The 12163-nt window shown below is 46.8% G+C and overlaps 2 protein-coding genes across 2 annotated transcripts; one reads left to right on the forward strand and one right to left on the reverse strand.

Moving 5' to 3' along the window:
- The first annotated feature begins 304 nt into the window (after positions 1-304).
- rfc3 (replication factor C (activator 1) 3) lies at positions 305-3476 on the forward strand. The gene is made up of 9 exons (XM_058086064.1): positions 305-503; positions 701-838; positions 1091-1158; positions 1226-1323; positions 1392-1573; positions 1639-1775; positions 1850-1948; positions 3073-3142; positions 3224-3476. Exons 1-9 carry the CDS (start codon positions 417-419, stop codon positions 3413-3415), a joined length of 1071 nt encoding a protein of 356 aa, XP_057942047.1. The 5' UTR covers positions 305-416; the 3' UTR covers positions 3416-3476.
- Positions 3232-11944, reverse strand: kl (klotho). The gene is made up of 13 exons (XM_058086063.1): positions 11060-11944; positions 9174-9604; positions 9029-9108; positions 8810-8972; positions 7989-8094; positions 7761-7910; positions 6266-6501; positions 5987-6182; positions 5711-5889; positions 5526-5633; positions 5361-5466; positions 5134-5260; positions 3232-3909 (listed from the first exon to the last, which is right to left on the reverse strand). The coding sequence occupies exons 1-13, from the start codon at positions 11777-11779 to the stop codon at positions 3575-3577; spliced, it is 2937 nt and encodes a 978-aa protein (XP_057942046.1). The 5' UTR covers positions 11780-11944; the 3' UTR covers positions 3232-3574.
- Positions 11945-12163: the final 219 nt, after the last annotated feature.

The raw sequence follows: 12163 nt of genomic DNA on the forward strand, positions 1-12163 counted from the left end.
ACAAAAAAACTGTCAACATTCAATCAACCACGTCCTTCTTTTATCCCAAAGCACCCGGAGGCAGCTCTAATCCAGCATGCAAAACGCCACTGCCCCCTGCAGCCTAAACGCTGAACAGCAGTTCAAAACCACACATTACTGCAATTGTTACATTACTTTATATTTGATTATATGTAAAATATTCATGCTGTCATTTTCAAGTGTATTGGATTGAAAGAGAACTATTTCGTTTGTGTATTTAATTAGTCATAGGTGTTAGAAACTTTTTCATGTAATTTCACCCCTTTGACTTTCCGTAGCAAAAGCGGAAGTAGCAGCAACGCGGCTGGCTTCTGTGGAAATACAATATTTCGCGGGAAGATTAGCTTCCTGTCAAGTCGGATAAACACGACCGAGTCTCCTAAATTGATGCCAAAATGAGTTTGTGGGTGGACAAGTATCGACCCACGTCCCTGGGGAAACTGGACTATCACAAAGAACAAGCGACTCAGCTGAAAAACTTGGTGAGACTTGTTGCTAGCGTTAGCATCGTAAACTGAGTCCGTGAAGTACACACAGTAGACACTTTCTAAGGACAGTCATCATACGTAAAGTCATGTCATAGTCCAATCAGGGCAGGAGTAACCAACAGAACCCCAGCGTTAGTTATTGCTATTATTTGTTATTATTCCAAACAAAGCTGTCTTTGATTGTGTTGCAGGTTCAACGTGGCGACTTCCCGCATTTGTTGGTCTACGGTCCTTCAGGGGCAGGAAAGAAGACCCGCATCATGTGTCTGCTGAGAGAACTCTATGGAGCTGGTGTGGAGAAACTTCGCATTGAGCACCAGACTGTGGTGGTGAGTACAAGTCCTCTTGGCACCCAAACGACAGCTTGCTGCTAATGGTGTATATTTGCTATGGTTACTTAAAATTGATTGTGCACCGAACCACTTTCTGTTGGGATTCTAACAGCAGCCTCTTTAGGCAGTACACTGGGGGTGGGTGGATCGATCCAAATATCTACCGGATCGATCGATTTCCGTGTTTTATGAACGATGGACTTTTCGATAATCTATTAGTCATGTCTGACGAAAGAATGTTGTGTTCAGGCTCCCTCCAAAAAGAAGATTGAGATCAACACCATCGCCAGCAACTACCACCTGGAGGTCAATGCCAGGTAATCCATGACTTTGAATGATTTGATTTCTGACGCTGACATGAGGTTGCTGTTGTGTGCTGCTCAGCGACGCCGGCAACCAGGACCGTGTGGTCATCCAGGAGCTCATCAAGACGGTGGCCCAGTCCCAGCAGATCCAGTCTAGCACGCAGAGAGACTTCAAAGGTGAGAGGGTGATCCTGGAACCACTGTAGACGCCCGCTGATGTCGCCCCCCCCTGTGGTTCTTTACAGTGGTGCTGCTCACAGAGGTGGACAGGCTGACCAAGGACGCTCAGCATGCTTTGCGGCGCACCATGGAGAAGTACATGTTCACCTGCCGGCTCATCCTCTGCTCCAACTCCACCTCCAAAGTCATCGGACCCATTCGCAGCCGCTGTTTGGCCATCAGGGTTCCTCTGCCCAGCACAGAGGAGGTACCATGGATTTGGCTCCTAAAAGTGCTCTTTTACGACCTGAAAACATTTTCTGTGCTTTTCAGGTGTGTCATGTCCTGACTTCAGTGTGTAAAAAAGAAGGTCTTCTGCTCCCACCGGAGTTGGCCAAACAGATCAGCCAGAAGTCGGGTCGCAACCTCCGCAAAGCTCTCCTGATGTGTGAGGCCTGCAGGGTGCAACAGTGAGTCAACTCGACACACTTTTCTGTAAGACGCACAACAGGAAGTGACATACCTCGGCCTGCATCTTCCATAGGTACCCCTTCTCACCCGACCAGGATGTTCCGGAAACAGACTGGGAGGTGTACCTCAGAGAAACGGCCAACGCCATCGTCAGCCAGCAGAGTCCTCAGAGGTAAGCCCCAGTTAACAGACGCTTTGCTAAGCTAGGCCGTGTCCCGTGTGATGCTACCCCCTGCTGGTCATCACAAAAAAACTTCCCATTCAGTCAGGGAGCTTTCTTCATGCACCAATCAACTGTCTAGCTCCGCCCCCTAGGGTACCAGACCCAAGAGGCTAATGCGGATTTTTTTTTTTTAATAAAATTTTAACAATAGCAGCAAAAAGCTTGACTGCTTAGTGGAAGAAAATATGTGCTGCTAAAAAAAGGATTTAAGCATTTTCCAACAAGAAAATAGCTAAATGAACTGAAATGCAGATAGAAGGCAATGACAAGACACTATACTGGTCACTAGGTAATGTCAGTAATATTACTGTAATGTTTGGTGAGATACACAAGCACCAGACTTGATCGCTAGAACAACAGGCTTTTATTGCAGATTTGAATTAGTCATTTTTCGTGGTCAATTTATTAGAGCTCCCTAGACACAATATAACACCCCTATAGTCACACTTGTACTCGTATTACCCAATATAGTAGACATAATAAGAGTTAATAAGACATAAGACTTGCTCTCATGTGCGTTGTTATAAATGTGTTCCCGAGGCGGAGCTGAGTGGCGGGTGGACTGGAACCAATTAACTACAATAAACGAGGGATTACTGTATTATGTTTATATACAATCATTCACTCATTCATTTTCTACCGCTTTTTCCTCATGAGGGTCGCGGGTGGTGCTGGAGCCTATCCCAGCTGTCTTCGGGCGAGAGGCGGGGTACACCCTGGACTGGTGGCCAGCCAATCACGGGGCACATATAGACAAACAACCATTCACACTCACATTCATACCTATGGACAATTTGGAGTGGCCAATTAACCTAGCATGTTTTTGGAATGTGGGAGGAAAAACCCGGAGAAAACCCACGCATGCACGGGAAGAACATGCAAACTCCACACAGAGATGGCCGAGGGTGGAATTGAACCCTGGTCTCCTAGCTGTGAGGTCTTTGCGCTAACCACTAGACCGCCGTGCCGCCCTATATACAATAATTCCAATATAAAAATAGATTCTGCCACTTGGAAACACATTTATCATCATTGACTTGATGTCAGCATTTAGTGTGGATCTTCTCTTGCAGGTTGTTGGAGGTTCGAGCTCGGCTATACGAGCTGCTGACTCACTGCATCCCTGCTGAGATAATAATGAAGGTACACACAAAAACACGTGCGCACACACACACCATTCTGTCAGGATATTAAAGGCGCTCCCTCCTCCTCCCCCGCATACAGGGTCTAGTGACGGAGCTGCTCAACAACTGCGACGGTCACCTGAAGACGGAGGTGGCGCACATCGCAGCGTACTACGAGCACCGCCTGCAATTGGGCAACAAGGCCATCTACCACCTGGAGGCCTTCACCGCCAAGTTCATGGCCATCTACAAGAAGTTCATGGAGGACGGCCTGGATGCCATGATGTTCTGACCTGGAATGGACTTGACCCCGTTTATGATATTAAAGTGCTTGTTGATAATATTAACAGCTGGTTTATTTACCACTAAAAGATACACAACACAGTTTCTAAATCTACATAACAGTGAGACCTCTCTCAAAGAGGTGATGCACAAGCTGAGCAGGTGTCAATCAGTAAGCGTCTTTACGTCTCTTGGTGGTGTAGTAGAGGACCAAGCCCAGCGTGACCAGCACGGCCGAGGCCACCAGCATCAGGAAGCCCACCACGGGCCACTTGACCAGCACGCTGCAGCCCGGGCACGCCAGGGGGGAGCCGGGGCAACTTTGGGCCACCGCCCCCTGCACGGGGAAGCCGTTGTGCTGGATGATGTTGCGATAGTTGGACAGCGAGGCTTTGACCACCATCTCATCGTGTACGTGGCCGTACAGCCCAAAGCCCGGGTCGCGCTGGTCGCTCAGGGCGTAGGCAAAGTAGCCCTTCAGGTTGACGCCATCCAGGGTGAATGCTGTGACAAGAACCTGGCATTTTAGAACCTTAATAACACCATCTTACAGTAAAAACAGTATTTTAGTCTTAAAAATGTTGGACATGAAAACACAGTAGTATATTTTTCTAAAATCACAAACACTTCAACTTGCTGATATAGTTCATCTTCAAACAGCTAAAATAATGCATAAGGCTAAAAATAAGCAATTAGCTAAAAATGTCATCCAATACTTCTCTACAAGAGAGGAGAAATATGATCTCAGGGAAGAAGTACATTTAAAACACTTCTATGCTAGGACTACGTTATGCTAGCCATAGCATTTCAGTATGTGGAATCAAACTATGGAATGGATTGAGTAAGGAAATCAAACAATGCACAACGATGAGCCAATTCAAGAAACTATACAAGCAGTTGATGTTTGCTAAATACAAGGATGAAGAGTCTTGAACCAGTCATGATGTGCTATATATATCACTACATTGACACTTACTATGGTACCCATTATGTCATTGGATGGTCACATCATATTGTACTTACTTCGGTACGTGACAAAAAATAAGAAATTCAATTTTTTTTAAAAAATTAAAAAAAATTTTTACAAAAAATTCTAAAATAAATTTATAAATTAATAAATAAAATAAATTTGCTAAATACAAGGATGAAGAGTCTTGAACCAGTCATGATGTACTATATATATCACTATATTGACACTTACTATGGTACCCATTATGTCATTGGATGCTCATATCACCTCCTACTTCGGTACGAGGTGCATTATTAAAAAAACAACAACAAAAAAAACTAAACTATATTAGGAAAGCAGGAAGTGAACAAATGTAACAGTTACTGATTGTAAAAGTACCAGATGGAGGGGTAGGATTTAATAAGCTTTGCTTCTTCCTACTCCTTTTGGACATGTGGAACTGGGAACTGATTATGGGATGCACTCAATTGTAATCTGATGCATGTTCAAATGAAATAAAACCATTACCATATTTACTACAATATTTTGTAAATTAAATTAAACAGCCAAAACAGTATTTTGTCAGGAAACAGTAAATTGGCGCGAACCATTACATTTTAGCACTAAATGTTATGCAATGTTACAATAAAGGAAATGTTGATATGGTTGTAGAACGCTAAAAAAGTAAATTTGGAGGCCAGTGACAGTGGAGTGTCCATGTTTGTGTTGGGGGTCGCTGACCTCCCGTCAGAGTAATGATTACACAACGATGAGGTCACCTTTGAGGGCCTCGTTGATGTAGTTGTAGAGGTAATAGACCCTCAGACTGTCCTTAAAGCGGGCCGGGTCCTCTTGGACGCCATTGGCCATCACGTAGACGGACACGTCAGGGTAGCGCTCCTTCACCTGCAACACAACAACAGCAACACTAGAGCTAGCAAAAGACAGGATGATATACTGTAGGTTGCTCCTCCAGCCACCAGAGAGCGCTCAGAAGTATTCTCACCCAGTTGAGGGCCTTCCTCAGCCCCCATGGCACCACAGGCCTGGGTGACATGATCCACGTGGTGTCGATCATGTGTTGGACCTCCAGCATGGATGTGTACGTGTACCTGCGGACACCACAAGGTGACGATGGAATCCGCGCGTGTGTGTTCACATCACAACTCACGAGTCCTCCTTGGCGTGCGTCACCAGTTTGGTGCTGAAGTGGCTGATGGCAAAGAAGTCGTAGGTTCCTCTGACCAGCTGCTTGTCCTCCTCGTTGAACACGGGGAGTCTGGATCACAACCAACACAAGACACGCTATCACGCTATCGAGCACAAAAGGACGCCATGCCCCCTAGAGGCGGTTACTCGAGTGAGTTGAGTTGTCGGAGCCAGCTCCTCATTCCCACAGGATAATCCCCGCTGCCGAAGATGGGCTCTGCAAACCAGCCCACCCTGAAGTCCAGAACCCGTTTAGCCGGTTCCACGTCCTCGCGGCTGAACGAGAAGGCCGGTTCCATCCAGTCCATGTGCAGGGCCAGAGACACCTGAGGAACAGCAGGAACAACACACGTGTGTGAAGGCTAGAGCCATGTGGTGTGCCTAGACGGGCGTGGCCTGGCTAGGTCGGGTCGTGGCACTGACCTGACCGCCCTGGGTGGGTCTGAAGTTGCGGTCGTAGGCACGCCAGGCCAGAGCGTGTGCACGCAGCATCTGATGGGCTTCCTGGTAGCTCACCATCTCATCATTGGGCTCGTTGAGCGTGATCCACATCTTCACATACACGCCCAGCTCTCTGAAGCACAGCCGGGCGTAGTCGGCAAACAACTCCGGAGTCTCCCTGAATGCAGCACGCAACTTTGTTGTTCCAGGTAGATCTATCCTTTATAGAGTAGCAGTAACATGATTCTTTAAAGGTCACACCTGTTGAGCCACCCGTTGGTGGCATGGAGTGTCGTGGGCAGGCTGCTGTGTTGGCGCGTGTGGTGCCACAGAGTGACCACGGGCGTGACGTTGGCACGCAGCAGCTGTCGGCTGAAGCAGCGGTAGTACGCCAGCAGGGTTCTGTTGGGCCGGGTCACGTCGCCCGAGGGCACTAGCGCCGACCAGTTGAGGGAGAAGTGGAAGTGGGTCACGCCCACCGCATGGATCTCGTTCACCTGACAAAGAAAACACCCGATTTGAAGAACTTGGGATTGTTTACAACATACAGTGGTCATGTGTGGAAAAGTGATTGCCCTTAAAGCTAATAACTGGTTGGGCCATCCTTAGCAGCAACAACTGCAATCAAGCGTTTGTGATAACTTGCAATGAGTCTCTTCCAGCGCTGTGGAGGAATTTTGTCCCACTCATCTTTGCAGAATTGTTGTCATTCAGCCGCATTGAAGCACCTTTTTAAGGTCATGCCACAGCATCTCAATAGGATTCAGGTCTGGACTTTGACTAGGCCACTCCAAAGTCTTCATTTGGTTTTTCTTCAGCCATTCAGAGGTGGACTTGCTGGTGTGTTTTGGATCATTGTCCTGCTGCACAACCCAAGTTGGTTTCAGCTTCAGGTCACCAACTGGGCATCTGGGAATTCATGCTTCAATTTATCCCAGCACTTCCAGGTCCTGAAGCAGTAAAACAGCCGTAGACCATCACACTACCACCACCATATTTTACTCTTGATATAATGTTCTTTTTCTCAAATGCAGCGTTACTTTTAGGCCAGATGTAATGGGATACACACCTTCCAAAAAGTTCAACTTTGGTATTTCCCCAAAGGTCTTGGGGATCATCAAGATTTTTTCTGGCAAAATTACGACGAGCCTGAATGTTCTTTTTGCAGTGGTTTTGGTCTTGGAACTTTGCCATGCAGGCCATTTGTCCAGTGTCTTTCTTATGGTGGAGTCATGAACACTGACCTTAACTGAGGCAAGTGAGGCCTGCAGTTCTTTGGATGTTGTTGTGGGGTCTTTTGTGACCTCTTGGATGAGTCGTCCCTGCGCTCTTGGGGTCATTTTGGTTGGCCGGCCACTCCTGGGAAGGTTTATCACTGTTTCATGTTTTCGCCATTTCTGGATAAAGGCTCCCACTGTGGTTTGCTGGGGTCCCAAAGCTTTAGAAATAGCTTTATCGCCTTTTCCACAGTAATAAGCCAGTTTTAACAGTGGGGGAAATCACTTTTTGACACAGAATGAATTTTTTTCTCCCTTAATAATAAAAACTTGAATCTAAAAACTGCATTTTGTGTTGTCCATCCATCCCTCTATCTGTCCGGTTTGTGGAACTGTGAACTGATTATGTGATGCACTCAATTGTAATCTGATGCATGTTCAAATGAAATAAAAAATAAAAACGATTTTTTAAAAACCATTATTTTCCACATCCCCACAACAATAACACTGCCTTTGTTGATATACGGTTCAAAGGTCACCTGCTGACGTATGCTGACGTAATCAGCGCAGTGTGGGTGTTGCCGCATAGGCGGCGCTATGAGGCCGTCCAGCCTGATCAGCTCGCCGTTGTTGGAGATGTTCCACACGTACACGCTGGGGTCTGCAAACTGGCTGGGCGTGGTCTCCACCTGCTCTGACCAAGGCCAGCAGAAGAACATCAGGGAGACAATCACCCATGAAGACCTTTCAGGTTCAACTGGGCTCACCTGGATGGAGTTGGCAGAGACGCCCCACACAAAGTCACATGGGAATACTCCTTGTGCCGGACGGTTCTCCGGAAGCTCTGGGAAGCCGTTCCTCTGGATCACGTTCCTCAACACAAACAGTATGAACACAAATGACGTGTTTGCACCTACGTGCACAGTACATGACATCACTGCAGAAATGCACCACTACGGAGAGACCGTACTCCAAGGTTCCGCCGTGTATATCTACTTGTTCCATTCTACTGTAGCGTTTTTGTATCCTTGTTATCCTAAAACATATTGCTCCATAGTCCTCCTTTGCACCTAAGATGCATTGACATTATTTCATCATGGCGGCGTATTGCCGCGTGACTTATACATTCTTTCAACATGTCCGGAGGTCCAACCTTTTGTGGGATGTCTAGCATCCTCCTTTGCCGTTTGGACACTGGATATTTTATAGACCAAAAAAAAGGAGCTAAAATAATAGTACCAGCTAAAATAATACAGTAACAGTTAATAGTACGAGCTAAGGAGTTCAATTGTATTGTTTTTAGTATTTTATACAGTACAGAAGAGTGATATTGTAAGCAATGCAGTAACAGTTCAAGAGAATAATACATGAACAGAGTAATGGTTGAAATAAGAGTACAGTAATAGTAAAGTAATGCAGTGAGTGTAATAATACAATTATAGAGTGAAAAGTTAATGTCCAACTTGCTGTAAATGTCTAATAAGACTTTGTGCTGACTGAAGGGAAATAGAACTTCCTGTTTAGCGAGTGGCTCACACACACACACACACACACACACACACACACACACACACACACACAGTGTTACCTGTAGAAGGTGGCTGAGGTTTTGGGTTCTCTCTTGACGTCAGGAGTGTTGAAGTCCACGTAGTAAAGTCCTCGTCTGATCCCGTACTCACGATGCCACTCAAAGCCGTCGATGAGCGACCACGCCGTGTAGCCAATCACGTTGACGCCGTCCATCATGATGGCTGCAGGACATTCGGATGAGTATGATGAAGATGAGGACGTCACATGACTGACTCACATTTGAGGGCTTCAGCGATGAATCTCTTAAGGTAGTACATGTGTTTGGGGTCTTTGGTCTTGGTGCCGCCCAGCACGTACCTGCGTGAGGACCACCATCAACACACCAACCAAGACACACGGAAGAGTAGACAACCACAACGTACCACCCACTCTGCACCACAAAGATGGCAGGTTTGTCGTACTCGGCGCTGACCCAGTAGAGCAGCATCCTGAGGTCCAGATCCTCCTGCTGACCAAACTTGAGGCTGTCGTTGATGAGCTGGAAGCTGAGGGCGGCGCCGTGAGACAGTGCGAAGAAGTCGGCCGTGCCCCTCACGAAAGCTCGCTCCTCCTCGCTGAAGGAGGGGAGCCTTTGTCCCAAGCGGGCCTTCATGCAGGGCGGGTAGTCTCCGTCCGTGAAGAGGGGCCTGGCGAACCAGCCCAGCACGTGGTCCAGAGAACACTGACACCTGCGGAGGCTCTCCAGACGCGTGTGGCTCGGTCTGACCCAGTGAGACGCCAGCGCCATGGACATGCGGCCATGTTGGCGAGGACGGTAATGGCGGTCGTAGAGGTGCCAGACGGCTGCGTGAGCCTTCAGAAATAAAACATGATACCTTACTTACGTATACTAATAGCACTGAAATCACTATACTCTTCATCGCCACTTGGGGGCATCATTGCATGGAATGTTGCTATGATATGCTGTGATGAGCCAGATATTAACTTCATTTATATAATAAAATACACTGTATGCAAACATTTATATACTGTATTAAACAATCAGAAATGTTACACTATATCAGGATTCTATTGAAATTATACATTGAAAAAAAATTGAATATATTATTTCATTGATCAATGCCTACATATTTTGAAATGACTATTCATATTTTATATTTTGACTAGCTACAGGTCATACAGTATATACAAAAATTAAATATGTTTATGTAATTATAACATATTTATAAAATACTTGCCATCTTAAATTTCATATAGACGTGAAAATGGCTGTGTTTATTTTTATGTATATTGTTTCTAATATCGGCACATGGCACATGTATGGCATAATATACACAAAATTCATATATTACATTTAGAATTTTCATATTAAACAATTTGTATAATAATAATAATAATATTAATGTTTATATAATTTTAATTTATTAATGTGGGCTGCACGGCGGTCGAGTGGACCTCACAGCTAGGAGAACAGGGTTCAATTCCACCCTCGGCCATCTCTGTGTGGAGTTTGCATGTTCTCCCTGTGCATGCGTGGGTTTTCTCCGGGTACTCCGGTTTCCTCCCACATTCCAAAAACATGCTAGGTTAATTGGCCACTCCAAATTGTCCATAGGTATGAATGTGAGTGTGAATGGTTGTTTGTCTATATGTGCCCTGTGATTGGCTGGCCACCAGTCCAGGGTGTACCCCGCATCTCGCCCGAAGACAGCTGGGATAGGCTCCAGCACCCCCCGCGACCCTTGTGAGGAAAAAGCGGTATAAAATGAATGAATGAATTTATTAATGTCACCATGGAGCACAGCGGTTGAGTGGTTAGCACGCAGACCTCACAACTCGGAAAATGAAAAAATGAATAATGTCAATATTTGTATTCATATTGTTGCCGCTTACACGCCTTATTTAGCTACATGAAATATGCAAAAATACATACAGAATTGATACATTATTTTTTTTATGGGATAGAATGATATCTTCTATTTAAATGTAGCCTTTTACAAAGACATATTTCCTCATGTTCAATGTATTCATTCAAATGTTTGGAGGTTATATTGCTTTAAATATTTTGACCGCCTTATTAAACTACATAATATGCATATAGGTTGATATTTCAGTTTCCAGATAGCTATTGTGATAATCACATTGTTATACAAAAATTGTGAACATTATCATCTTTGCACAGGCTGAATTCCATGAATGTAATGAGATGATATTCTATTACTGTATTATAATCCCAGTGGTAATAATACACAAATCAATTGAAGTTGTCTGTAAACAAGGAAAAACGACAAGGAAAAGTGTCTCAGACCTTCAGGAGAATGTGTCCCACTCTGAAGGGCAGGTCGGGGTCGTTCTTGATGCCGGGGGCGACCACCCCAGTGCCGTATCCGTGACGGGCCACCACGAACGGGTTATCGATGGTGATCCACAGCTTGACGTCATCTCCAAACGCCTGGAAGCAGAAGTCGGCGTAGTCCCGGAAGATGTCCACCATGTCCGGGTTGCTCCAGCCGCCCAGGCTCTGCTGGAGGTTCTCCGGGAGGTCCCAGTGGTAGAGGGTGACCACAGGCTCCACCCGGGCCTCCTTCAGCCTCCTGATGAGGGTGCGGTAGTAGTGGACCCCCGCCTCGTTGGAGCTGCCCCGGGTCCCGTTGGGGAAGATCCTGGACCAGGACAGCGAGAAGCGGTAGTGGCTGACGCCCAACTGCCGGATAGCGCGGATGTCAGCGGGGATGTTGTGGTAGCTGTCGCTGCCCACGTCCCCCGTCGCCATGCGGTTCCCCCCGCGGGTGAAGGTGTCCCAGATGGACAGCCCCTTCCCGTCCTTGTCGAAGGCCCCCTCCACCTGGTAGGCCGCCGTGCCCACCGCCCACATGAAGCCGGGGGGGAAGGTGTCGTACAGGAAGGCTTTGTCGCCCGGGTAGGGGAGTTTGTTGAACCGCGTCCACGTCTTCAAGCCCGCGTTGGGCTTGGCGGACGCGTACGCGGACAGGGCCGCGCACGCCAGGAGCATCAACCAGCGGGTCATGACACACGCGCACCTTAACTTGTCTCGCCGAGCGGCGTTGCGTGGACTCGCTGACTTTTCCTCCCCGGGGGGAGGTCAGCTGGAGCAGCCTGGGAGGATCTGTCAATCATTAGCAGAGCAGCTGACTACAGCAACATCTCCGGCAGACAGCAGGGCACAGGTGAGCGCTCCCTTTTTTTTCATCATCTTCATGCAGGAGGTGACTCAGGTGCTCCAGGAGGCCTTAATGGGAGCATCATTATTGTCATCCATCCCCCATAAATGCATTTACATGTCACACGCACTCATATGCAAACAGCTGCTGCACCGTAGTCACACTCATCTTATCGTCCTGCTTCCGGTTGCTATGTAACGCAGTCTTCTTCCTGGACGTCTGTGCGCCAT

Source organism: Doryrhamphus excisus, chromosome 11, assembly GCF_030265055.1.
Source record: "Doryrhamphus excisus isolate RoL2022-K1 chromosome 11, RoL_Dexc_1.0, whole genome shotgun sequence".
Classification (NCBI taxonomy): domain Eukaryota; kingdom Metazoa; phylum Chordata; class Actinopteri; order Syngnathiformes; family Syngnathidae; genus Doryrhamphus; species Doryrhamphus excisus.

Bases quoted from the DNA above. Each gene is read 5' to 3' on its own strand.
- kl (XM_058086063.1), bottom strand. From the start codon at position 11,779: ATGACCCGCTGGTTGATGCTCCTGGCGTGCGCGGCCCTGTCCGCGTAC. The intron at 6,502-7,760 runs GTGACCTTTGAA...TTTCTTTGTCAG, and splicing joins ACGTCAGCATACGTCAGCAG to GTGAACGAGATCCATGCGGT. The intron at 5,261-5,360 runs GTGAGAATACTT...GTTGTGTTGCAG, and splicing joins TGAGGAAGGCCCTCAACTGG to GTGAAGGAGCGCTACCCTGA.
- rfc3 (XM_058086064.1), top strand. From the start codon at position 417: ATGAGTTTGTGGGTGGACAAGTATCGACCCACGTCCCTGGGGAAACTG. The intron at 504-700 runs GTGAGACTTGTT...ATTGTGTTGCAG, and splicing joins CGACTCAGCTGAAAAACTTG to GTTCAACGTGGCGACTTCCC. The intron at 839-1,090 runs GTGAGTACAAGT...TGTTGTGTTCAG, and splicing joins TTGAGCACCAGACTGTGGTG to GCTCCCTCCAAAAAGAAGAT.